This window comes from Engystomops pustulosus, chromosome 7 (genome assembly GCF_040894005.1).
Source record: "Engystomops pustulosus chromosome 7, aEngPut4.maternal, whole genome shotgun sequence".
Taxonomy (NCBI): domain Eukaryota; kingdom Metazoa; phylum Chordata; class Amphibia; order Anura; family Leptodactylidae; genus Engystomops; species Engystomops pustulosus.
The window spans coordinates 34,746,459-34,770,677 of NC_092417.1; the positions used below are offsets into that span (position 1 = coordinate 34,746,459).

The following is a 24,219-nucleotide window of genomic DNA, read 5'->3' on the forward strand; positions in this document are numbered from 1 at the left end:
CAATTTTGTGTTCTGCAGTATTACAATGTTCCTCTGTTATCCATCCTGGAAATGCATTAATTGATAACTTTTCCCATTCCCCTTACCAATGGGCATCGTAACTAACAGCACTTTGTAGCTGTGGCTCCCGTTCAGTGACCGCACTTGATCACTACTGTGACGTGCTCCTTTATGGCATCAATTATCGATGTCCTGAACATATCCCATCAATAGTTAGTCCTAGAAAACCACCTTTATATTCAGTAGATGCTATATATTGGGAATAGGAAGCCTAACCTCATACTGCTTATATTATGGAGGACATCGGCTTCTCGCGTGTAGGGTATGTCTTAAATTTTTCCCCTAAATTCAGTGGAAATTAAGAATCTGTCTTGGGCCGATCCTTTTGTTCTCCATAGCACATCTGAGCCAAGTGTGCATGTGCATGAGGGGTCAGGAGGAATAGATGTAGGCCAAATGAGACAGACAACCAAAGTGTATGGCCTGCTTGCTAACACTATGATATGTCTTTCCTCTGTTATTCCTACTGCTAATGTCTCTGATACTTGATGTGTCTGTAAGTAATCAGAGCACATGCTGTGCTGTTACGTATCTTTATTTAAGGCGTAATGAAATCTTGTGGGTAAAGTACTCACCTACGAGTAAATTGGGGTCCATAGAGCCCCGCAGTATGCCCGCACGTCTTGGAGGGATACTAGAAGAGGGTACACCGGCTGCTCATCACAACATCTGCTTCACGTGTTGTCACTCATTAAACTTTAAATGAACCTCCCCCATGTATTTTGCTGAGTACAGGGAGCAAACTCGGATCTCCAAATCCTCTGCTGAATTTGGTGCACGGCTGGGAAGTAGGGCAGAATGTAGGGCATCTTCTAATCTGAGAGGAAACACTTGCAGGGAATAGCTGAGAGCCAGCGAGAAAGCAGATGGAGGCCTGAAAAGATCATCTGCTATGGGAGGAAAATAGGATCTTACTCATCGCGTAATGATTAGCGCCTCCTTGTGTATGCTTTGCGTTATAATTGTAATGCAGAAAATGTCTTTTTTGGGGGCAGACTTTGTGTTATTTAAAGGGGTATTTATACGAAGATAAGATTCTTAAATATCTCAGCATAACAAAATAACATATTCTCTAATTTACTGTTATTACCAAAAACACAGCATTATATTCACAGATATAATTCCAACCAGTCTCTATCAGTCCTGGTGTATACAATTTTGGTTGCCCCTGGATAAGACTGTAAATTTTCTGACTATAGTCGGATTCTTCTCATGAATAGCATCTCCTGTCTGCGCACTGCAGTGCTCTCTGCCTCCTGCCCCTCCCCCTGCATTACGAGACCAGCTCAGACACAGGCACTTCCTGCCAGCAAACAGCAGTGTGACTTACTCTACAAGCTACAGACTGATAAGGTCTTCATACGGTGGAGGGGGAGGGAGGCATAGCACTCTGTGTGTGTTATAGGGGAGTTCGCAGAGCTGAGAGTGTCATTGTGTTTTATATCCATCTCATGAATCTCATCATCTCTCATCTCTCTGATCTGTCTCATCTCACTTTTTCTCTGTGTCAGATACTAGTAGATTGTTGAGAACCTAAATAAAAGTGTAGATAAACCCTGTACCCTGATAATCAACAACATGGATAGCACATCCATCTGTGGTCTGTCGGGTAAGAAGGCATTGATCTTACTTTTACTAGTACTTATTCTCATTGAGAATACTGTCAGCTGCCCTAGGGTTATTTTACAAGCACTGCTTCCTGGGAAAATGTATGCAAAATATATCTTCTATCTGTAGACGGTATAGATTAAGGTAATACTTGGCGGCTGTGATTTCATCTTTACAAGGACTTGGTTCACCTTTTCGTCTAAAGATTCTCTTACTCATTACCTGTATGTTAATTAGATCTCCTCCAAAAGGAAGAAACCGCCACCTATAGGTAACTAATTGATGTGCAAATCCGCTCTTCTCTGGAAGGTAAAATCCTGCCTCCTATAAGAAGCTAGCCTCTAGGACAGAGATCACGTAGGCACATACTTTTTTGGAATAAGCCCCCTCACACACTTCCAACTCGCATCACACTTGTAGCCTGTACTGGCTGGAACTTTGGGCTCCAACTCCAACCAGAACTGAATCTAACGCGTTAGTTTAGTTCTGGTTGTCTGCGTTCGGGCGGAACACTCCGGCCTTAGGGAATCTTTTTAGGGAATTTCGGGAGTTTACCCTCCTCCTGAGATCATTCATAGCCTAACCATAGCTGGTTGGATCATCTGGAACATGTGTGTGCCCTCGTCACTTCTCCTAGGCACCCGATACCTGATATCGCCCAGGAGTCCGTGTATTGGGAGACTCTGAAGGGTACGGTATACAATGAGACCCTTCAAATGTGTCACTGGAAACTGAATTATGATGAAATATTGGGATGTCCTTACATTTTGCATACCTTGGCAGTATGGGACTGAGGGTGATGAAACCCCCCTCAGTAGTAAGGACACGGCGTAGGTTTTCACGCTGGCGACTTGTCAGCTGAAGGCTCGAGGGACGTCCGGCGGGAGATGGCACAGAAACGTATTGGACTCTACGTATCTCCGCCGCAGAGATCTCAGCTGTGACAAGTGCAGTTTATACAGAACAACAGAACCCCAAATCTATAGGGACAAGTATATAGTCCTCATTGTACAGCATGAAACATTTGTCAGGTCCTTTCTTGTCCCAAAATTATACATAATGGGGGGGGCGATAGATGTGCCTTGAATACCCACTGTCTGCCATACAAGATACAATACAAAATACCCACATTTTTGTAAATATGGAAAAAAATTTCGTGACTCTTGGTTAAATTTGGACTAAAATAGTCACACAGGGGATGGGGGAAATCTGTACCAGTCGTGGTGTGGATTTCATCTCTGGAACGGGGGAGAATTTACAGGCCAAGAAGGGCTAGAGCTTTTTCACACTAGTTTTAATATCACCTCCGTGGTGTCTATACGTGGCCATCCAGTGGTTGTTATGTGGATTGCAGGTCCTTGAGGATTTTTGCATGCAGGTTAATATAACTTACTGAATTCCTGTTATTTTCCTGGTTTTAGTAGTCAATGGACAGAGAATGGGGCATGGAGAAGACAACTTTTCTGCATAGTGGTCACATCCAGGTACTGCAGCTGAGATCCGTCTTACTTGACTTAGTGTTGACTTGAATTAATCCATAGATCAATCTGCTCAGCTCCTCTTGTTCTATAGTATGCTGCCTGCAGATAGGACACCATGTACAATCTACTCAGCTCCTCTTGTTCTATAACATGCTGCCTGCAGATAGGACACTATGTACAATCTGCTCAGCTCCTCCTGCTCTATAACTTGCTGCTTGCAGATAGGAAACTATGTACAATCTGCTTAGCTCCTCCTGCTCTATAACATGCTGTCTGCAGATAGGACACCATGTACAATCTGCTCAGCTCCTCCTGCTGTATAACATGCTGCCTGCAGACAGGACAGGATGTACAATGTACTCAGCTTTTACTGCTCTATATACCATGCAGCCTACAGGTAGGACACCACCCCCTGCTCTATAATATGCTGCCTGTAGTCCATGTATTAAATAAAATATACACAAATTGTTGGAAATTCCACCAGATCATTTTCTCTTCTGCTTTTTCCAACACTTGTGTGGGAGGATGATATTTCCGGCAGCTTATGGGTTAAATGGCGGAGTTTGTCTAATTGCAGTGTTTCATTAGCGGAGCATCTCAAGCGCTCAGAGCTTTTCTGTTTTATTAATTGGAAAATTGATCCAGTAAAACCATGGGGACAGATTCAAGCACTTACCCACAAAGTGCTGCTCTCAACCACTGCAGTGGGTCTGTTTAACCTTCCCGTGGTTCCTGTACGCCGCGATCAGCACTGTCCTCCTCCAGGAGCTGATCTGTAACGCGAAGATAAGAAACCAATAAACTCTGCCAGGACCGGAGCCCAATCTGCTTCATCATACACAGAGACGGAGTGTATTAGGTTATCACACCAAAAAATCTCATCACGTTCAGGCTGCGTTTGTGATAAGACGCCAACCATAAGTAATAGGGTGTTCAGAAGTTACCATCGCTCTGTAGAATTACGGACAGTCCTTTTCAGTCATTCGGGTTACTTTATGCATTGGAAAGACATGTCTGTGTCGCTGCTAACAATGTGTCTACTAGTTTAGAGCCAAAAACAAAAAGAAAACATGTTACTAGGGTTGGGTCATGAGTATATTTGACCCTAGGGTCATCTTACAGGTCCGATGATTATAATGCAATGGCATAAACGAAAGAAAAAGCCATGTTTTAGATATTCCCCAACACATTGATATTTCTTAAATTTTTAAACCCACACTCGATCGAGCATTGTCTTATAGTTTTCTGTGTAAGGTCACAATTAGAGATGAGAGGACCCAATGCTTGGGTTCAGAGTTTGGGTTCGGCTGCCTGACCCTGACATATCGCCGGATTGACAGACAAAAACAGCCAGGGACGGCTCCTGGTTTCAGTAGGCCCCTGGGTGACAGAGCCTCAGTGGGCCCCTTTGCAGTGAACTCATGTGGCGGCATTAAGAATGCAGAAACTAAAACTCTTCCTGTTCCCTGAAATATTCCCTAGTTTATCATACAAAACAGCCCCCTCGTGGTTATTTTATATAAAGCCCCTCATCCCCTATGGATCCCTTATGTACAGCCTTATGTGGGTATGCCCAGTGCTGGCACAGGCCCTGCAAACAGTTAGGCCAGGGGGATAATCATAGACCCCCTATTTACATCCAGTGCCCTTTATATAGAGATCACCTTGCAGCGGGTAGCCTTAGCCCTTAGCTAAAAAGATATTAGGGATGGGGGAAGCAAAGCAAAAAATGGGTCCTGGATGGATATATAAATGGTTAAATAGTGAGCAGGCGGATATTTGCATACATAGACAATACAGGTCCATCCTGGAAAACATATTTGCATATTCCTTACCCAGATTCCTAGAACATGCATACACCTGAAACAAGACAATATTAGATCAGTTTCGGACTGGCCCACCAGAGTATCAGAGGATTCCCCGGTGGGCCCAGAATCCTCCCTAATACTGTACCCACACAAGAGGTACAGGAGTAGACAAATTAATTTGCAGGTTACTGGGATCTGTTTTTTTACTAAGTGGGCCCATGGAGCCCCAGTCTGACACACCTAGCATTTTCTTATTGTGAACAATTAGTAAGAAACCATCATCTTGCCTCAAAATCCGATTCAGAACCCCCCATAGAAGAAAGCAGAGGCGGTCTAATGGACCACGATTTCTCCCAGTGATGTCGGTAACAGAATCCAGAAATCCATCGGACTCCATGTAACAGGGGCTATAATCTGCTTTCCCCAGACGGTGCTCCAGTATAATAGAGTGCCTGTTATTATACCAGATGGTGTCAATATTTGGTTTGTCCATTCCTCATTTGATGTATCAGAATGTGTGTATTTTGCCTCCCCCCTACACACACACTCTCTCATGTTATGCACTAATGGGATTATATGTTACTGATTGGGTATCAAAATCACTTTTAGTCCAGAAAAGGTAAAAGGAAAAGGGGGTCAGGGGTCATCAGAAAGCCCCCCCCCCACCTCCTCCGCACAGATGGACTGAGAATAAGAAAGTACCCATCTAGGACAAGGCTTGTGTCAGGGAGATAAGGAACAACCCCTCATGTTAATAGCTCTGATGATGGCTCAGAAAGGAACAGCTGCCTCCTCTCGCTCCGCAGCTTAGACTAAGGCCCTGGAACTCCCTACGGTTTTACATTCCACAGCAGGATACAGAACCGACAAATATAGGACGGATCATCCAGAACGGAGGCCGCCCATTAACTCCTCACTACATCCAGTACTTTGGTTTGCATGTATTCGTTGCATCCAGATGCCTATACATTACAACTACCATATATACTCGAGTATAAGCCTAGTTTTTCAGCACAAAAAAATGTGCTGAAAACCCAAACGGCTTATACTTGAGTAAAAAAATATAGGTTTTACCAGGTTTTTGTGGTAACATTAGGAACCTCGGTTTATACTTGGGTCGGCTTATGCTTGAGTATATACGGTATGTAATATAAGATGACTGCTCTGACCTAGAAAGAATAGATCCCTCCTGAGGATTCATTCACTCGCTCTGAATACAAGGCCGTGTCCATGGGATGGGTCCCATTCCCACACTGTGCCTGGAGTTCTGCTGGACTCATCTGGCTGCATCACCGCGATTTATGGTGCAGAGTACCACATTCAGCATTGGACTGGCCCACCAGAGGATCTGAGAGTCCACCGGTGGGCCCAAACTCTTGCCTAATACAGGATCCCAGAGGATAACCCAATTTGTAATCGTCTATTTCCCAGCGAATGGGGGACATTTATCAGGGCTTGTATACCGATGTGAAACCGGCACAAATCCTACGCCAGGTTCTGCTCTTAAGCAGTGGGATCACACATGTGCCGCTGTATGATAAATGTCCCCCAATAATTTTATCTGGTAGGCTCAAGGAATCCCAGTGCAACACTGGCTACATCTATTATTCCCTGGTTAAACTGCTGCTCATCCTGGGCCTAGGAGCTCAATGGGTGATCCTATTTGGCCATTGACCTTGAATCGGACTGGCAAATGATCGTAAATATCACCCGCACAGAAAGCGTAGTCATACTTTTACGTATTGGCGGCGCACATGCCGGTGCAAGTAATGAAATAGTTGGAATTCCGGATGATTTTATACTTTCTAGTAGCTACAAAAAACCTGCAAATCTAATCTAAATGAGAGCAAGACTAATGAGCATCGATCACTGGAGATCGCCTGACCACTGCTGTCCTAGCAAGGACAAGAGGAAAAAAAAGGAAACCACCCAACGGAATGAAATATTCTCCGGCAGGCTGTGGGATTGATGGCCTTGGATGATCACCCTACAAGCAGCTGAAACTTGGTTGCCATGGCAACGGCCAGGTTCCAGCGGCACGAAAAAAAAAAAGCGAAATAAAATATTTAGTTCCCTGTCACTCAATTGAAAATACACAATGCTCCGTCGGCTCGTTGCCAGGGAAACTGGCGGTGTCACGATGATGTCACAGGACTTCATTTTTAACAAGGCGAGTAGCGGAGCTGCAGAAAATGGGGAAAATAGCACAAAGGGATCTGCCAGTCACACATCAGGACTATTATACCGGATCCTGGGTCCTATACAGAGGCTGATTCGGCTGCAGTATATCCAGGACACATAATGATTCCTTGGGTTTGACTGTACACCCCTGTTCACACCAAGGATAAAAGTTACTAATAAGTATTCAGCAATAGACCGCAGCATCCAAAAGGTGAAATTTGCCCTTGAATCACAAAGGCTCAAGAATCCTTAGATTCCCTTTAAATCTGCTTTATAAACATGTCCATGTATACTACCCCCCTCTAGTGGTGACAACATGAAATAGCCGGGTAATAAAACCTTGTCTAGAAGTTCATCTTTTGGAAGTAAGCCTGTAAATTCTGCAGTCTAGTAAATATAGTAGCCGTCGTGCAGCCATTGCTGTACATGTGTTATGCCTATTGATGAGCAATTTTGTAGTAGTCTTTATTCTGATTTCAGTTCTACTATTAGGGATAACAAAGAGCCCTGAGCAAAATGAGTAACCACCTGGAAAGGGTGTCATTAATAATAATAATAATAATTCTTTATTTATATAGCACACACAGATTATGCAGCGCTGCACAGAGCATGACAAATTGGCCCCTGTCCCCAATGGGGCTCACAATCTAAATAACCTATCAGTATGTTTTGTGGAGTGTGAGAGGAAACCAGAGACCTGGAGGAAACCCACGCAAACACGGAGAGCGCATACAAACTCTTTGCAGATGTTGACCTGGGTGGGAATTGAACCCAGGACCCCAGCGCTGCAAGGCTGTAGTGTCACCCACTCAGCCGCCATGCTGCCCCGACATTCATAAGAGTCTGGCATAGGACAGGCGTCTATATAGTGGAATATGATATTAATATCAGTATATATATATATGTGTCATCTACTTTGTTAATGATCATATATGTGCATTAGGCTTCTAAGATGTCATGTAGGTGTAGAGAGTCCCACCAATGTGTCCCTCCCCACCGACCCTGACTCATTGATGTATGGGTACTGCCTATCACCAGCCATTGTGTGAGCATGTATCCTTGGCTGTTGGATCTTAAAGGAACACTCCAGTCTAGGCTCATTCATTGTATTGTATTATACAGGGACAGGGGACAGGGACCCAACAAAAGAAATAGAGGGGTTCTGACATGGACCCTACAACAGAAATAGTAAGAAGAAAAGGCTAGGCATCAGGGTGCTGACAGGGACCCTACAACAGAAATAGAAGAAATAGAGGGGTTCTGACAGGGACCCTACAACAGAAATAGTCAGAAACAACGGCTAGCCAGCAGGGTGCTGACCAGACCCCATAACAGGAGCCGTAATTGACAGCAGCTTGATAGCAGGATACTGACAGGGATCGTATAATAGGAACAGTCAGGGAGGGCACACCACTGGATGACTGCTTTCAGGTAGGTTATATTGGCAGTAGTTGTAGGCCCCCAGGCTGCCTCTCACATTACAGGCGCTGGTTCTATGCCGGAAGCCCAGCTCTCCAGTCCGGGATGGATCCGATCTGCCGCTCACATCACAGATCAGTCTGATACATACATAACAATTTATCTTCCAGTCTGAGACGTTTAGTCATGGTGCATTCCCTTTACTTCTCTGCGCATCAGTAATGACTTCTAATCACTTATTAATATGTATCCCGGTGTCATCCCTCTAATCTACATCCCAGTATTCATCCCACATGTATGTATGCATCCTTAATCACACACAAAAAACCACTACCCCCTCGGTCTGGGATTATTAAGGCATTTGGCAGATTATAGCAGCAGGAATCAAAGCTTGAAAAGGAGTTAAACCCTGCAGAGCATCTGACACATTAACCCATTCACTTCCAGTTATGGAGGTTTATTATTCCGTTTCCGGCATCTGATATTCTTGGAGTAACCAAACGACTTGTGTATCATTGTTCCTGTAATATAATATATAACATAACTTTCCGGAATAATGTAACGGGTACAAAGTCATTAGAAGTGGGTGTAAGCTTAATAGGATTTTACTACTGATGACCTTTCCTTAGGATAGGTCATCATTATCCGATCACCCATGACCTTTCCTTTCAGCTAGTATGGCGCCTAAACTTCCTCCTTTTAGGTTTGTAGCATCATGTGCAATTTCTGGTCCGACAAACTTGCACAATGAACTCAGCTCATCTGTTGTCCGATTTCCATAAATAACTCTTTTATTATTTGTCTAATAAAAATTTGCATAATAAAAAGTCATGTGACATCACATGATCAGGGATAAAACGAGCCGTGCACCTGTGCGACACCACATGACCAGGGATATAACGAGCCGTGCACCTGTTTGACATCACATGATCAGGGATATAACGAGCCGTGCACCTGGGTGACATCACATGACCAGGGATATAACGAGTCGTGCACCTGTGTGACATCACATGACCAGGGATATAACGAGCCCTGCACCTGTGTGACATCACATGACCAGGGATATAACGAGTCGTGCACCTGTGTGACATCACATGACCAGGGATATAACGAGCCGTGCACCTGTGTGAAAACACATGGGCAGGGAAATAACGGGCCGTTCACCTGTGTGCGATCACATGACCAGGGAAATAAGAGTAGTGCATCTGTGTGACATCACATGACCAGGGGTATAATGAGTCATGCACCTGTGTGACACCACATGATCAGGGGTATAATGAGTCATGCACCTGTGTGACACCACATGACCAGGGGTATGATGAGTCATGCACCTGTGTGACACCACATGATCAGGGGTATAATGAGTCATGCACCTGTGTGACATCACTGGAACTCCTATCCACAGGGAGTAAACAATGAAGCTTCCAGATAGAATGACAGCAAGCAGAGATCTAGAAAACTGTGAGGAATTAATGCTGAAAGAATACTGGAAAATTGTATAACTTTTTATACATTAGACAAACAATGATATTTAATTGTGGAAAGTAGAAAGCCCTTTTAAGTAATCTAGGTTTGGGCTGGTAAATCCCACAAGTTCTCGGGAGTTTCTTTCAATAATGTCCTGCTTACCTGCAGCGCCACCACAGGTGAAGTCAAGCATTGCACATTTTTAGTAGGGGCCTACCCCGTGTATAACGCAGGATGGGTCTGATTCTCTCTACTGTGAGACGTCACTCCACCGAGCTGCTGAAAGGGTCTCTGATATTGCTGTTTAGTGTTATAGTAATCGTAACACTTCCTAAATCTGGTTGAACTTTTTCAAAGTCTCCTAAGAGAGAACTGCAGGGGCGTCTCACCTCTATATTCTGCAGCTTCACGCAATTAGCACCTGACTGCCAAGAAAGCGTTAAAAAAGTTGTGGTGAGATCCGAGGATCTCCCGGGAGAGATATCTTCTGTATCCGTTACCCTGAGATTCCCTTCCTTTTGCAGAGGATGGTGTCTGGGGGTTGGGGGTGCACGATAAATACAGTTTTCATCCAGTGACAGGCGCACACCAGCAATTAGCCACTCCGAACAATTAGCACATTCCCTTCGCCTGCTAATTGTTACAATTAGGACTCGTAGTCTTTAAGTGGTTGGGGCAACACATTAAGATTTCATTATATTTGTATTTAAATGATAAAGAGGCAGAGTATTTGCACCTAGGACCTCCCCCCTGCATCTGGAGACAGTGACTATTGAGCTCTCGCTGGAGTCACACCAGGGGCTGGAGAAAAGACGAGCAATTAATGCGCCTAAAAAAGATATTAGCAAGATCACGGGCGTTATAAAAGAGATATTCCTCAATAGGAAAAAAAATCCTCAATAGGAAAAAAAACTCCTACTTACCTTTAAAATATTCCCACTATTTTCACTCCACTGCTGGTCCTAAAGTTGTGACGTTGTCTTCATTGTAGCTGACCTCCGCAGCCAATCACTGGTCTCATGTACGTGCAACCCCTGAGGCCAGTGACTGGCCTCAACGGCTTCAACAGTGAATGGTGAAGAAAATATCATCACCTTAGGACATGTCTGGACCAAAGCACCAGTATCATCATTTGAAACGGTTTCAAACCCCTTTGGATGTGTTATGGAAATATCTTATATGACTTCTTTCACTTAATGTGCCTGCTTTGTAATTAGGTAACTGTTGTTGGATCTCATCTACTCAGGGCCAGATTATAGGGAGGGCTCCATGGGCGTGAGCCCCAGGACCCCCATCACTTTACTCATAAGGCGGCCCCCACCAGCAATGTCCACTGATGAGCAGCTGCATTGACACCTGATCCCCTCCTTAGTACCTATCAATGGTTGGCTGGACTGGCTGCCAGTCAAGTCCTAGCCAATCAGTGTAAGGTTTACTTCCTCACAGATCACTCAACCCGATCTGTTAGTGGAGGAGAGCAGTAGCACCTGGGACTGGCGTGGTGACTAGGGCTAGTAGTCAGTACTACTGCCACTGTACCAGCAGCGAGGCTAACATGGAAGTAGGAGAACGTTTAGAATAGTAATGTGTACCACTGTCTGGACTACATTCAGTGGGGCCCCCACCAGATTTTGCACCCCACATGTCTAAATCCAGCCATGTATGTTCTTACTCATGGGACGTCCCTTTAGCTGCTGTAAAAATCCTACAGGTGACCCTCGTAAATCTGTGGTATACAATATTCAATATAAAGACTCAAGTAAGTCCCAAACTATTTATCTTGCAAATACCTTAGAATTTTCAAGCATTCCCACTAAAAATAAATCCAATTACCCATGGAAACACAGACACCAATATGAGTCACCAAGATCAGAAAAGCAAGTCTAGCAGAGGTTAAATTCTATCATCACTGTACTTTACATATATTCTATAAATTATTTATGCAGTGAATTTATTTAAAGGACAAAAGAACTTAAAGTGGGACACATTGGAACTAGTCACTATGATGAGTACATGGATAATGTGAATGTTTCTTTAAATAACTAACCACATCTCCAGCCACTGGTGTTATGATCATGGAAGGACAGCAGAGAGGTAGGGGGCAGAACGAGGGACATTGATACATGTAGTATAGCAGAGAGGTAGGGGGCAAACAAGGGGCATTTATACTTGTAGTATAGTAGAGGGCTGGGGGCAGAATGAGCGACATTGATACTTGTAGTATAGTATAGGGCTGGGGGGACAAGGGACATTGATACTTGTAATATAGCAGAGGGGTAGTGGGAGAACAAGGGACATTGATGCTTGTAGTTTAGCAGAGAGGTAGGAGAAAAACACAGGACATTGTTACTTGTGGTATAGCAGAGGGGTGGGAGGACAGGGGATATTGATACTTGTGGTATAGGAGAGGGGTATCTGGAGTACAATAGACATTGACACTTGTAGTATAGCAGAGCGGTAGGGTGTAGAACAAAGGATATTGATACTTGTAGTATAGCAGAGGAGTAGGGGTAGAACAAAGGATATTGATACTTGTAGTATAGCAGAGGTGTAGGGGGAGCACAAAGCATATTGATACTTGTAGTATAGCAGAGGGGTAGGGGGAGAACAAGGCATATTGATACTTGTCGTATAGCATAGGGGTAGGGGGAGAAGAGATATTGATACTTGTAGTATATCAGAGAGGTAAGGGACAGAAAACAGGACATTGATACATTTAGTATGGATGAGACAGGGGGGAAGAAGACTGACAGAGAAGACGTTAAGACTTGTAGTATAGTAGGGGGTAGAACACAGGACATCAAGACTTGTAGTAAAGCGGGCATATATATATATTTTTAGAAGGTAGAATCTGAAGGTGAATATGTCACATGATATAAATCTTTACACATCACTGTTGTATCAGAGCTCTTTATTAAATCTTGAGTGATGAGGATGGAATAAGATTTTGTTAGTTTGCCTCCTCTTTGATTCTCTTTGTGAGATTTAATATATACATCTGGCAATGACAGCAGAAGCGGGATGCAGTGCCCCTAGTGGCAAACGTTGTGTCGCACTGATTTATACTCTGCTCCGGGAAGTACTTATCCAGAGGTTTTTTTTGGCTTTATGTGAGCACTTCTCAGCAGCATTTTAATCCAGCGCTCTGCCCTGTCAGCCCAGTGATGATGATGAAGGACCCTGCTGTTCCTTTCAGACACTAATGAAGGCTGAAAGCTTTTAAACATGACAACGTTTTCCCTGAGTTTGTTGATTTACAGCTTTTATTTTTATTACCAATGGTAACCACAGCTCTGGCGGCGTGGCAGGCGCACGGATCACCGCTGAGAATTGCTATGCCACTTTATGGAGGCAAAAAGCACTAAAATAGAGGGAGATAATTCTTCTTCTACTCGCCGACTGTTTACCAGCAAAAAGATATTGATGGTGTCTGTCTTTCTAAAACACAGAGCTCATGCATACATCTAGAATATCTATCCTGCAGGTGGATAGCCGGAGTCATTTTTTTCCCTGGACAGGACAGCTTAGTGTGGTATTATTTCTTGGCGGATACTGCTCCATGGTGAGCCTTGACCACAAACAAAATAAAATTGCTTTTACTAAAGTACACCCACCAGACCTAGTGTTTTTTATACTCTTTATATGCCTCCAACAGTGTCTTCAAAAAGGAGTGTGGCTTATTGGGAAGAGGTGTGGCTTATACAAGTGTTGTGGCTTAGTGGGAAGAGGTGAGGCTTATACAAGGGTAGTGGCTTAGTGGGAAGAGGTGTGGTTTATATAGGGGTTATGGCTTGGCATGAAGAGGTGTGGTTTATACAAGTGTTGTGGCGTGGCATAAAGAGGTGTGGTTTATACAAGGGGTATGGGTTCACAGAAAGAGGAGTGGTTTATACAAGGGATATGGCTTGACAGGAAGAGGTGGGGTTTATACAAGGTGTATGGGTTCACAGAAAGAGGAGTGGTTTAAACGAGGAGGTATTGCTTGGCAGGACGAGGTGTGGTTTATACAGGGATTATGGCTTGACAGGAAGAGGTGTGGTTTATACAAGGGGTATGGCTTAACAGGAAGAGGTGGGGTTTATACAAGGGGTATGGCTTGACAGGAAGAGGTGTGGTTTATACAGGGATTATGGCTTTGCAGGAAGAGGCGTGGTTTATACAAGGGGTTTGGCTTTAAAGTCACAAAGGAGCCTGAACAAAATTAATAGTTGAAGGTAAGAAAGGTGAAGAGTCATGGCTGTCTAGTGAGGTGCTCCAAATCTATATCTAGCTTAAGTACAACTAGGATACATTTTGCACATCTTTATTTGTAAGGGAGCAATTATAAGTACAGGCAGTCCCCGGGTTACGTACAGGATAGGTTCTGCAGGTTTGTTCTTAAGTTGAATTTGTATGTAAGTCGGAACTGTATCTTTTATCATTGTAACTAACCCCAGTCAAAATATTTTTGGTCTCTGTGAAAATTGGATTTTAAAAATGTTAGGTTGTCCTAAGAACCAGGATTAACACTAAAGCTTCATTGCAGGCACCTTTAATAACTGTTACAGCTGTTTATTGTAGCTTAGGGCTAAAGTACAGTAAATTACCAAAATCCAGAGATCTGTTTGTAACTATGGGTCGTATGTAAGTCGGGTGTTCTCAAGTAGGGGACCGCCTGTATTTTACATTTTTACAGCAGGAGGTTTTTCTGGTGAAAAATATGGAAAATGAACGTCGATCATATAAAGTGATATGTACATAGATCACTCTCATCGACTAATTCACATCGATCAATTTGACCAAAATTGCCGATCATATTGGTGCAGTACAGTATCTATTTTCTGTTTTGATGTCGGTGTAAAATGAGATTTGTAACATGGACCTCCCTCTCTTCTCAGGTACCACAGAACGGGTCTGTCTGATCCAGGGCACAGTAGAAGCTCTCAATGCTGTCCATGGCTTCATTGCAGAGAAAATTCGGGAAATGCCACAGAACGTGGCTAAGACGGAACCGGTCAGCATCCTGCAACCACAGACTACGGTTAATCCTGATCGTATCAAACAAGTACGTGTCTATGTTACAGAGGGATTTCCTTTTCAGTGCTATCTATCTCACCACTTTGAGTTAAATTTAGGTCCCCCCAAAAATGGAAAAAATGAGAGCCATCGCCAAGTGCTTTGCTAGCAGGAAGTCATAAAGAATAATTATTATGTAACGCGGCACTAGCTAGCAGGACTGCGGGACTTTCCAGTTCTGCAATTTCCGACAGTATCTGCACTGGCTGCTGTATTCATTTCAGTAGATCACACAATGTCATATAAAAAGGTATTCGCAGCATACCACACCCTGATTTACTGAACTTTGATGAGGTTTTAGGCAAATTGCTCTCACTACATTTTTGCATTAGTTTTACATTAGTTGTACATTTAGACTTAAAGGGGATATCTGGTCCTCTGATCACCTATGAAAAATATAAGATGTTAATTGGTGAGGTTAGGTATCAGGATCCTACCCTAATCGGCTGTTCCATGAACCTATACAGTGGACACAGCCGGAAGCAGAGCTCCATCTGGTGAATAGTGGTGGCACTTATGTACTGCAGATCCTGCTTCTATACATTAGACTGGACCTTTTACTTCTGGCTTGGTCTTTTGTTGTAGATGTGGATTCTCACCTCTCCCCCTTCCCTCGGCAGAGTCTCTATGTAATCTGACACCTCGGTGAGCGTCTGTCTGTCTTGTTGCTAGCAAGATGGAATTTAGCCAAGATTTCAGTGAAAAGCAGATTAGGAGGGATGACAATAACAGGCAAAGTAATTTTAGAAGGAAGCACTTTAAGGCGATAAAATAGATTGCAAGGTTTCTAGTAGTTACTTCTGGTTTGTTGCAAGGTTTGTTGTTTGGCTGACTCTAGTGATGAGTCGTTCGCGAATGAGCCGGCACAAAGAGCCGGCTCATTCGCGTGAATGACCTGAGCCTGCTCACATCAGTTATCCAATGGCTTACTAAACTCCGCCCCTAAAAGGCTCACAACACCCCCTTTAACCCGATAAAATCTGGTTAAAAGTGGTGTGGTGTCGGGTGACTGACTGGCCTGCTGCTCCCCTTGGAGTTTATCTCTTTCTTGCTCTCAGTGGTGTCATGTAGTATATTATGTGATTATAACATTTTATGACCACGTTCTGCTTCAGCTTCTTCACCAGGACAAGTCTCTATTGTATTTATCCTGAAAATACATGTGACATGATTTAACCTGTGACCCCGATTCCTGTGTTAAACCCCCTCTAATAACCCCCTATTCCCTTAGTATTGTTCCATATATTGTGTAAGCTTGCTATTGTTATTATTGAGAAAGGAAATTTTCTTTATAACTTTTATACAGTTACACAACACTGATTTGCTTTATGTACACAGCTCGCGGTGGGATTTTTTTTTTCCTTTTTTTTTTCTTTTTTATAACTTTCCTGCTGAAACTGATTTAATTTGTATCACTAATCCGATCTCATCCATCCTCCTCTCACCCTTGCTGTTCCCGGGAATGCTTTTTACCTTTTATTTTTCTCCCCCTATTCTTTGGTTTGACTTCTTCATGGCCAGACAGGTCTGCGCTGCTTCGTTTTCCCCCAAAAAGGCAGATGCTGGCATTGAAGGGGTGAAGTTATTACTAGGGCTGATTGAATTCTGCTTCTGACCCTGCTTTGTTCTGCAGACATTGTCATCATTACCACCAGCCACCAAGTCCTCTCCATCCGACCCCATGACCATCTCCAGAGCCAGCCAGGTACAGTACCATTCTCCATATTTCATGTTATTCACGTGAGGGAGTACAGCTCCATCCACATGGTAGGGCCCATCATCATGATATATAATATACATGGACAAGGTTCTAAAGAAGTCCACCATACCAAGCTATTCCTCCCAACACCTCCAGATTACACATACAGATTAAGTCGAATTTAGGATAAATGAACAGGGAGAGAATAGTAACCATATGCCAGACACCAAGAGAAGAAAACATCTCCTTCTTTCCCCCAGTAGAAGAGTCAGGAGGCCACAGAACATCAATGTACAATGTGAGGCTCCTTAGTTGACTTCACACGTGGTGGTTGAAATGTCTCCTTCTTCGACTGGTTCTACTGGTTCACATTAGGTAGACATATCGGCACTGCCCCATGGGGAAACATATGCAAATTAAAGCCTACATGATAGCTTGAGGACAGATCACCTGATCATTTAAAAAAAAAGATTATAGGACCTCACAAAGTGGCCACGTATAGTGTTAGAACAACAGTTGACATTGTTCTTAAGATTCATTACTTCCATTATATTCTGCATTGGTTCCATTACTTTTAATTTGTTTTTTTATAAGATTTATTGCAATTTGTACTTTTATTTTAAGTGTTTTTTTTTTATGGTAACGGAGAAACTGGTAATAAATAAAGAATTGATGATTTAACATTGACTTTCACATATATCAGTGACCCCAATATCAGATCTCATGACGTCTTTCATAATGACTTAAGTAATCCCTTTATTGTTCTCCGCAAATCTACCAATTTAAAGAATATGACTCTACAATTAAAAGACCCCCCCCCCCCCCATCATGTTCCAATGTCACGTGATTTACATTGTTTGCTTTATGGTTGAGCTGCAAATACTATCTCGGCCTTTCAAGGTTGCTTGAGTGTTACACAATAGACCCATCAAGATCTCCATTTGGATACAAGCAAAGAAGGCAGCAAGGACGGTCATACAACCCCCCTACCTCACATCGAGGTCACTACTGATAACCAGGCAGACATAATTAGATCAATCATTTCATTACAACGTTACATTACAGTCAATTACACTCTGCGCTCTTTGGTCCTGCCAGCGTTTTTGTTATTCATGGGTATTTTTATCATGAGCTCCCTCGTATTGCCACAATCGGGTAGCGCTCAACCTTTAACCCTTTTTCATGAGTTTTGTAATTTTTTTTATCCTATTCTCATAATGAATGAAATGAAAATCATAAAGGCCCGGGAGATCTTAATGTCTATAACAAATCTAAAACTGTGCCATGCCGTAATTTCTGTCCTATTTGACAATATGTAAATCATGTGACATGGGAATAATGTTGAATAACTGGAAGCGAGTCATGTTACCAGAATAAGGCTGAACATACACACTAGGTTAATGCCGGTCAACTCCTCCGATTTTGATTGGACCGGCCAACCTTCTAATATGTTTGAAAGCCTCTCCAGGGATGTCAGGGAAATAAATAATTTGGCTATTGAAATTTAACTTGTCCTTTTGAGAGACCATTTTATATTGTGTATGGTCAGCCCACCACTTTTTAGCCTTTTTGGCATAGATTCGAGACCGAGTTGGTTAACTGGGCAGACCACCCTAGTCTGACTTTTATGGGATAGTGCAATAGGTTGTCCGCTATCTGTAAAATATCTAATGTTTAGAAATTGTCTCTCATCGAACACACCACCACACTGACCTGTCTATCTTACTTGTCGTTGATGTAATGTCCACCTATCTCTCTTTTTTTTTCCCTTGGTTTCTTCCTTCTGTTTTTCTGACCTCAGGTGAAGATCATCGTTCCCAATAGTACTGCAGGCCTGATCATCGGAAAAGGAGGAGCCACTGTGAAGGCAGTAATGGAACAATCTGGTGCATGGGTACAGCTTTCCCAGAAACCAGATGGCATTAATCTGCAGGAACGAGTGGTGACTGTAAGTGGAGAGCCAGAACAAAACCGAAAAGCTGTAGAGCTGATAGTGCAGAAGATCCAGGAGGACCCACAGAGTGGCAGCTGTTTGAACATCAGCTATGCCAATGTCACCGGACCTGTAGCTAACTCCAATCCAACAGGATCTCCATATGCCAACACTGCTGAAGTTCTACCTACTGCTGCTGCAGCAGCTGGGCTTTTAGGACATGCCAACCTCGCAGGAGTGGCAGCCTTCCCTGCTGTTCTATCCGGATTCACTGGCAACGATCTAGTTGCTATTACATCAGCTCTTAACACCTTGGCCAGTTATGGCTACAACCTCAATACTTTAGGGTTGGGACTGAGTCAAGCAGCAGCCACAGGAGCCCTAGCAGCTGCCGCTGCAAGCGCTAACCCAGCCGCAGCTGCAGCAGCCAACTTGCTGGCTACCTATGCCAGCGAAGCAACTGCGGGTGGTGGCACTGCAGGGGGAGCGGCTGGAACGTTTGCACTAGGCAGCTTAGCTGCAGCCACGGCAGCTACCAATGGATATTTTGGGGCAGCCTCCCCACTAGCTGCTAGCGCCATTTTGGGCACTGAGAAGTCAACGGACGGTTCTAAGGACGTAGTAGAAATTGCTGTGCCAGAAAATCTAGTAGGTGCCATTCTTGGCAAAGGCGGCAAGACATTGGTGGAATATCAGGAGTTGACTGGCGCCAGGATACAGATCTCCAAAAAAGGGGAGTTTGTCCCCGGTACCAGAAACCGTAAGGTAACCATAACAGGCACACCAGCCGCCACGCAAGCTGCCCAGTATCTAATCACGCAACGAGTCACTTACGAGCAAGGTGTTCGGGCGGCCAACCCACAGAAAGTGGGTTAATTGCCCCCTTCTGTCCTCCTCCCCCTTCCCAGGATGTTAACTTAATTGTCCCTCCCTTATCCCTTCTTCTTTTCATGGATGTACTGTATTTTGCAGGAGCGATTTATATTTTATTTTTTATTTGACTTTTGATTTTTTGTTTTCGTTTTGTTATTGGCAGGGGAAGTGCGCGTCGGGTTAATAATATATAATTATGCAAATGAACGCAACAGTGTTGACAAAGCGCATCTGTAAATAATACATGTTCTGCGGATGTTTTAAGAGAGGGGAAAATTTTTTTAGTGTTTTTTTATTTTTTTTATTTGAAAAGGATTTCGACAGGTTATATCTCTTTCTCTCTCTCTCTCTCTCGTTGAGGTTTTATTGTTTACGCGTCAAAAAAAAAAGTTTTAAAAAACGTTTAAAAAAAAAAAAAAGTTTTTTGAAGCCTGCCATTTTACCAGCATTGTTGTAGTTGAAAAATGAACTGAATGTAAACATGAAGTGACGCATAGGTTTTAATCTCTGTGAGGGGCTGACGTGTCCAGTAACGCACCGCAGAGCCACGTGTTGCTGGTCCCTTCAGAACCCGCACAGTTATCAGTATTAGTCCTAAGTGACGCTGTAACTGAACTACTGTTTTGCTGGAAAACAGCAGGGAAGGGGGGGGGTTGGGTGGGTGAGTTACCTATAAAACAAAAAAGGGAGTAAAGAAAATCAAAAGCACTGTCCAACTTCACTCATGCTTCCTGCCCTGGGGTGGCAGCGTATGGGGGGGAAAAAGTAAAAAAAATACATGTTTTGGAATAAAAAAAAAGAAAAAAAATAGTTTTAAATTAAAACTTAAAAGAGAAATATATATATATATATATTATCTAAAAGCAATATAGTTGCAAAAAAAGCACTGTAAAAATATATATTAAAATGGTTAAAACTGTGGAAAAATAACCTTTTTTGGTAAGTTTACAGATCAGTGTCTTCATAACAACCTGTATGACGATGAATATTCCGGCTGGCCAGGCTACATCTTTATCATGTTATGGCTCACCGATCCCGTCAGATCTAACTCTTCTGACGGGTGACGTTTTTTCTTTTTTTTTTGGATTTTCACAAGAGCTGTGTCTGTTTTCCTCCTTGCGTTTGGGTTTTTCCCTCCTGCCCCTTTCATGCTGAAACCCTTTCTAAACCCCCCCCCCCCCATCTTGTTTTAATCGCATTACTCACCCATGCTTTTCTCCTTCACTAGTTGACCTTATTTCCCATCGTACTCTGGAGAGACAACGATGTCACACGTTCAGCAACAATTCGCGACGGCGGCCATGGGTTTAACCTTTTACCCGCCGTCGTTCGGGGCTGTGGCAGCTAAATATTTTGAAGGCATTCCTCTCTACCATACAACCTCCAGCTTTGATGAATATTATTTTTTTTTTATATATATATTTTTGTCGAAATTATAGTTAAAGGTCATTTACTAATTAATGTTAATGGTTTTCATTTGGGGTTTGTAGGACTGGGGTTTTAATTAGACCCCATAGTACCTGGCCAGCCATGCACCAGTTGATCCATTAACATCCTCCCCCCTTTTAGATGTAGTGCTGCGTCGTGTGCGTATTGGAGATTTTTTTTTTTTTTTTAAGCCAAACCACGCACACGCGCAACAACTTAAAGTGCCAACTGTTAGCTGATGAGGTTTCATTATCCGCAACGACTTAGCGAGGGCGTTGCCTTTTAAAAAAAACGCTTCTGATTGTGTATAATTTTAACACTAGCGATCTCTTAGTGTTGTCAATGTAGATTTTACTGTGAACAGTATCTGTGATTTTTAGCTGTTTTTGATCCCTCCGGGGCTAGGCTCCACCAGCCGCCGCAGGCTCCGATGGTCGTTTACCTGCATGTTCTTTTTCCGTGGGGCATCTTTATGTCGGCTTCAGTCAGTACTTCCCTGCATGCTTGTTTAGCTGAGGTAGTGTTCATTTCCGGCGTGTGTCTACCTGTCGCAGCGCAGGTTCCTCCAAGGGCCATTTTCTTAATTTTTATTTTTAGAATAAGCCTTTTTTTTTTTGTTTGTTTGTTGTTTTTTTTTTTTCTTCCAACGTGTCACCTCCTCCATGTTTCTGAGTGCCAACTAGCCAGATCATTATGTTTAACCTCTGCATTTGGGCCACCAAGCCACAGAAATGTGGCCGTTCATAAACCCAGCATCTTCTCATGCTATGCATGCAGTCGTAAAAACAAACAAACGAATAAAAAAAAAAAAACTAAAAACAAAAAAAAAAACAATTTCAATGGACAAGAAAGTAATTAAAAAATAGTAAATAATACTAAAAAATAAAAAAAAAATAAAAAAAATAAAATGCTGGCTACCTCTGGATCATCAGGCTGAGAAATTCCCAAACAACAGTTTTCCTTCCATCTCAACTTCAATCCATTGATAACGTCCATCATAACCAACTCAGTGACATTTTCCGCTGCTCCTCCTGTGCAACTGATAACTGAACAATGATTGTGATGTCCTCTCGTCTGGCTTCTCGTCCAGCATCTCTCTTTCTGAACTGTGATCTCTTTTCTTTTTTTTTTGTTTTTTTAATTTCCATTAAACTAAAAAAAAAAAACAAAAAACAAACAAAAAAAAGACCTTCATCACCTCCATGTTAGTTTAACCAAGTCAATTGTGTCCCATCCGTGGCGGACGCTGAAAAAAAAAATGTGGATTATTGATTTAAAACCTTCTTCCCATCCGTTCCTTTACCCACCCCCCCCCCCCCCCCAAAAAAAACCCTTCCTGCCTTACTCCTGTGCAGTTTTCTGTTCACTGTTATGAGCCCCGCAACTTCCGAGGGGCCGGTGACGCACGACTGTCTATCCTCACGAGCTGCGTCATAGGCTTCTCGAGCTGCGGGGGGCGAACCAGCCATTCCAATCTGATGATCAAGTCAATTTCTTTTATTTCTTTTTTTTTTTCTTTCTTCTTTCTTTACTTCCATTTTCACGTTCTCTTTGATTATAGAAAAAGAAAAAACATTTTCAAAAAGAGAAAACTGATATATATTAAAAAAAAAAAAAGGAATGATATTGCTTGTTTTTAAATGGAAAGAGCAAAGCTGTCGTACAAACTGTGTTTTAATTGGTAATGGTTATTTATCGTTAATAGTCTCTGTAGCTCTGTAAGTTTTTATGACAATACAGTGTAACTAGTGGTTAGCCGATGATGCGAATATATTTACTCATATCATTATAAATGTGCTTTGTTCATCATGTACCATCACTGTCTCCCGTCTCATTATTTTCCTTGCATGTCACTAGTTTCAATTCATTTATAATACATTAACAGTGAATAATACCTATCAGATTTATTTTCCCCACTGTCCTGGTGTTAGCAGGTGCACCAACAGGAGCTCCAGGTCATCAGCTTTTCATGCTCCGATATCCTTCCTCTAAAATGAACATGCTGCATTACAGACATTTGCTCTAGTCACCGGATACCACCTTGAGTACAGACGTCAGCCTCTTAATGACTTGTCGGAAGGTGGTATCCCAGCACTGACAAAGCTCCTGCTACCGTGTGGCAGAAGACATCTCGTAGAGTCCATGTATTGTCACCTTCGAGAATAGACTGTGAAGCTAATGCAGCGTCCTCAGCACCCATGTACATTGCAGCATATTCATTTTGCAAAAAAAAGGCAGCAGAGCAAAGTTTATCACAATAATAGGAAAAGCTGCTTCAGACTATAAAAAAAAATATATATATATATCAAGGGCTGCGAGAAGCAGAGAGGTGGCTTCTAAGAGACCTATTTATACGAAACTTGGGGGAAATGTTTACGACCCTTTTGTCATATCTTTCTCTCCCGAGAGACTCTGGGAGTCATACATTTCATTCACAGTGTAAATAACCCTGTGCCATTCGGTTCAGGCGTTGCGTGGCAAGAGACGAGGGTCCGTTCAGCCTCTTACGTGGACTCTCTTATAGCCATTACTGTTGACATGTTGGAACCATCCTGGCAATAAGGCACCTGTCCTTCCCAAAATGTCTTCTATCACACTAGAATTTTGCACAAATTTGTTGCGTTGCCTTGTCATTGCTCCATTCTTGATGATTTCACCAATAGCCGTAACGTGTAGCTATCCCAGTTCATGTTCATCTCCCGATTTACTAGATGTAGCCAATCGCGGGTGACGGAATAATACCACACCTTTTTAATGAAGCTTAAATCTTAAGTGCCTTCTCGTCATTTGTACAAGGTGCACAACATGTCAACAGCCCGTTAATCTCTGACACAGGAGGGCCTCCAAGACATTTCATTGTAGTCCCTCTTCTGGCGTGACAGGGTTAATTGTCCATTTTTATGTATAGCTTTTGGGTACATTCAATGGATTCATTTCCTTCCTCAGTCTAGAGAAAAAAAAAAAAAATCTGACAGAAAGAGCCACAATTGTAACTTCACCACGAGGGAAGGGAGGGGGGGTGGTGGTTCACGGAGAAAGGTCTCTATGCCTGTCATTTCGAATCATATCCAGCAGCACGTCTTGAAGCGAAGAACAACACAGGAAGCTGCTTTTGTCTTGTAAAAGAATGCCCGACCCATTCATGTCTTGACAATGTGCTTCTTTACAGCATCACCATTAACTCCGCTTCACTCATAGACTCAGCAC

General features: G+C 42.9%; 1 protein-coding gene across 6 annotated transcripts in view; it reads left to right on the forward strand.

The window, feature by feature from the left end:
- NOVA1 (NOVA alternative splicing regulator 1) overlaps positions 1 to 22,826 on the forward strand; it is a 61,237-nt gene extending 38,411 nt beyond the window's left edge. For 5 of the 6 annotated variants that reach the window (XM_072115416.1, XM_072115414.1, XM_072115418.1 and 2 more), the window contains exons 3-5: positions 14,902 to 15,068; positions 16,713 to 16,784; positions 18,580 to 22,826. In XM_072115416.1, coding sequence (XP_071971517.1) covers positions 14,902 to 15,068; positions 16,713 to 16,784; positions 18,580 to 19,587 — 1,247 coding nt within the window. In that variant the 3' untranslated portion in view covers positions 19,588 to 22,826. The remainder of the gene's footprint in view (positions 1 to 14,901; positions 15,069 to 16,712; positions 16,785 to 18,579) is intronic. The other variant, XM_072115417.1, reaches the window with a different exon arrangement.
- The last annotated feature ends 1,393 nt before the right edge of the window (positions 22,827 to 24,219 follow it).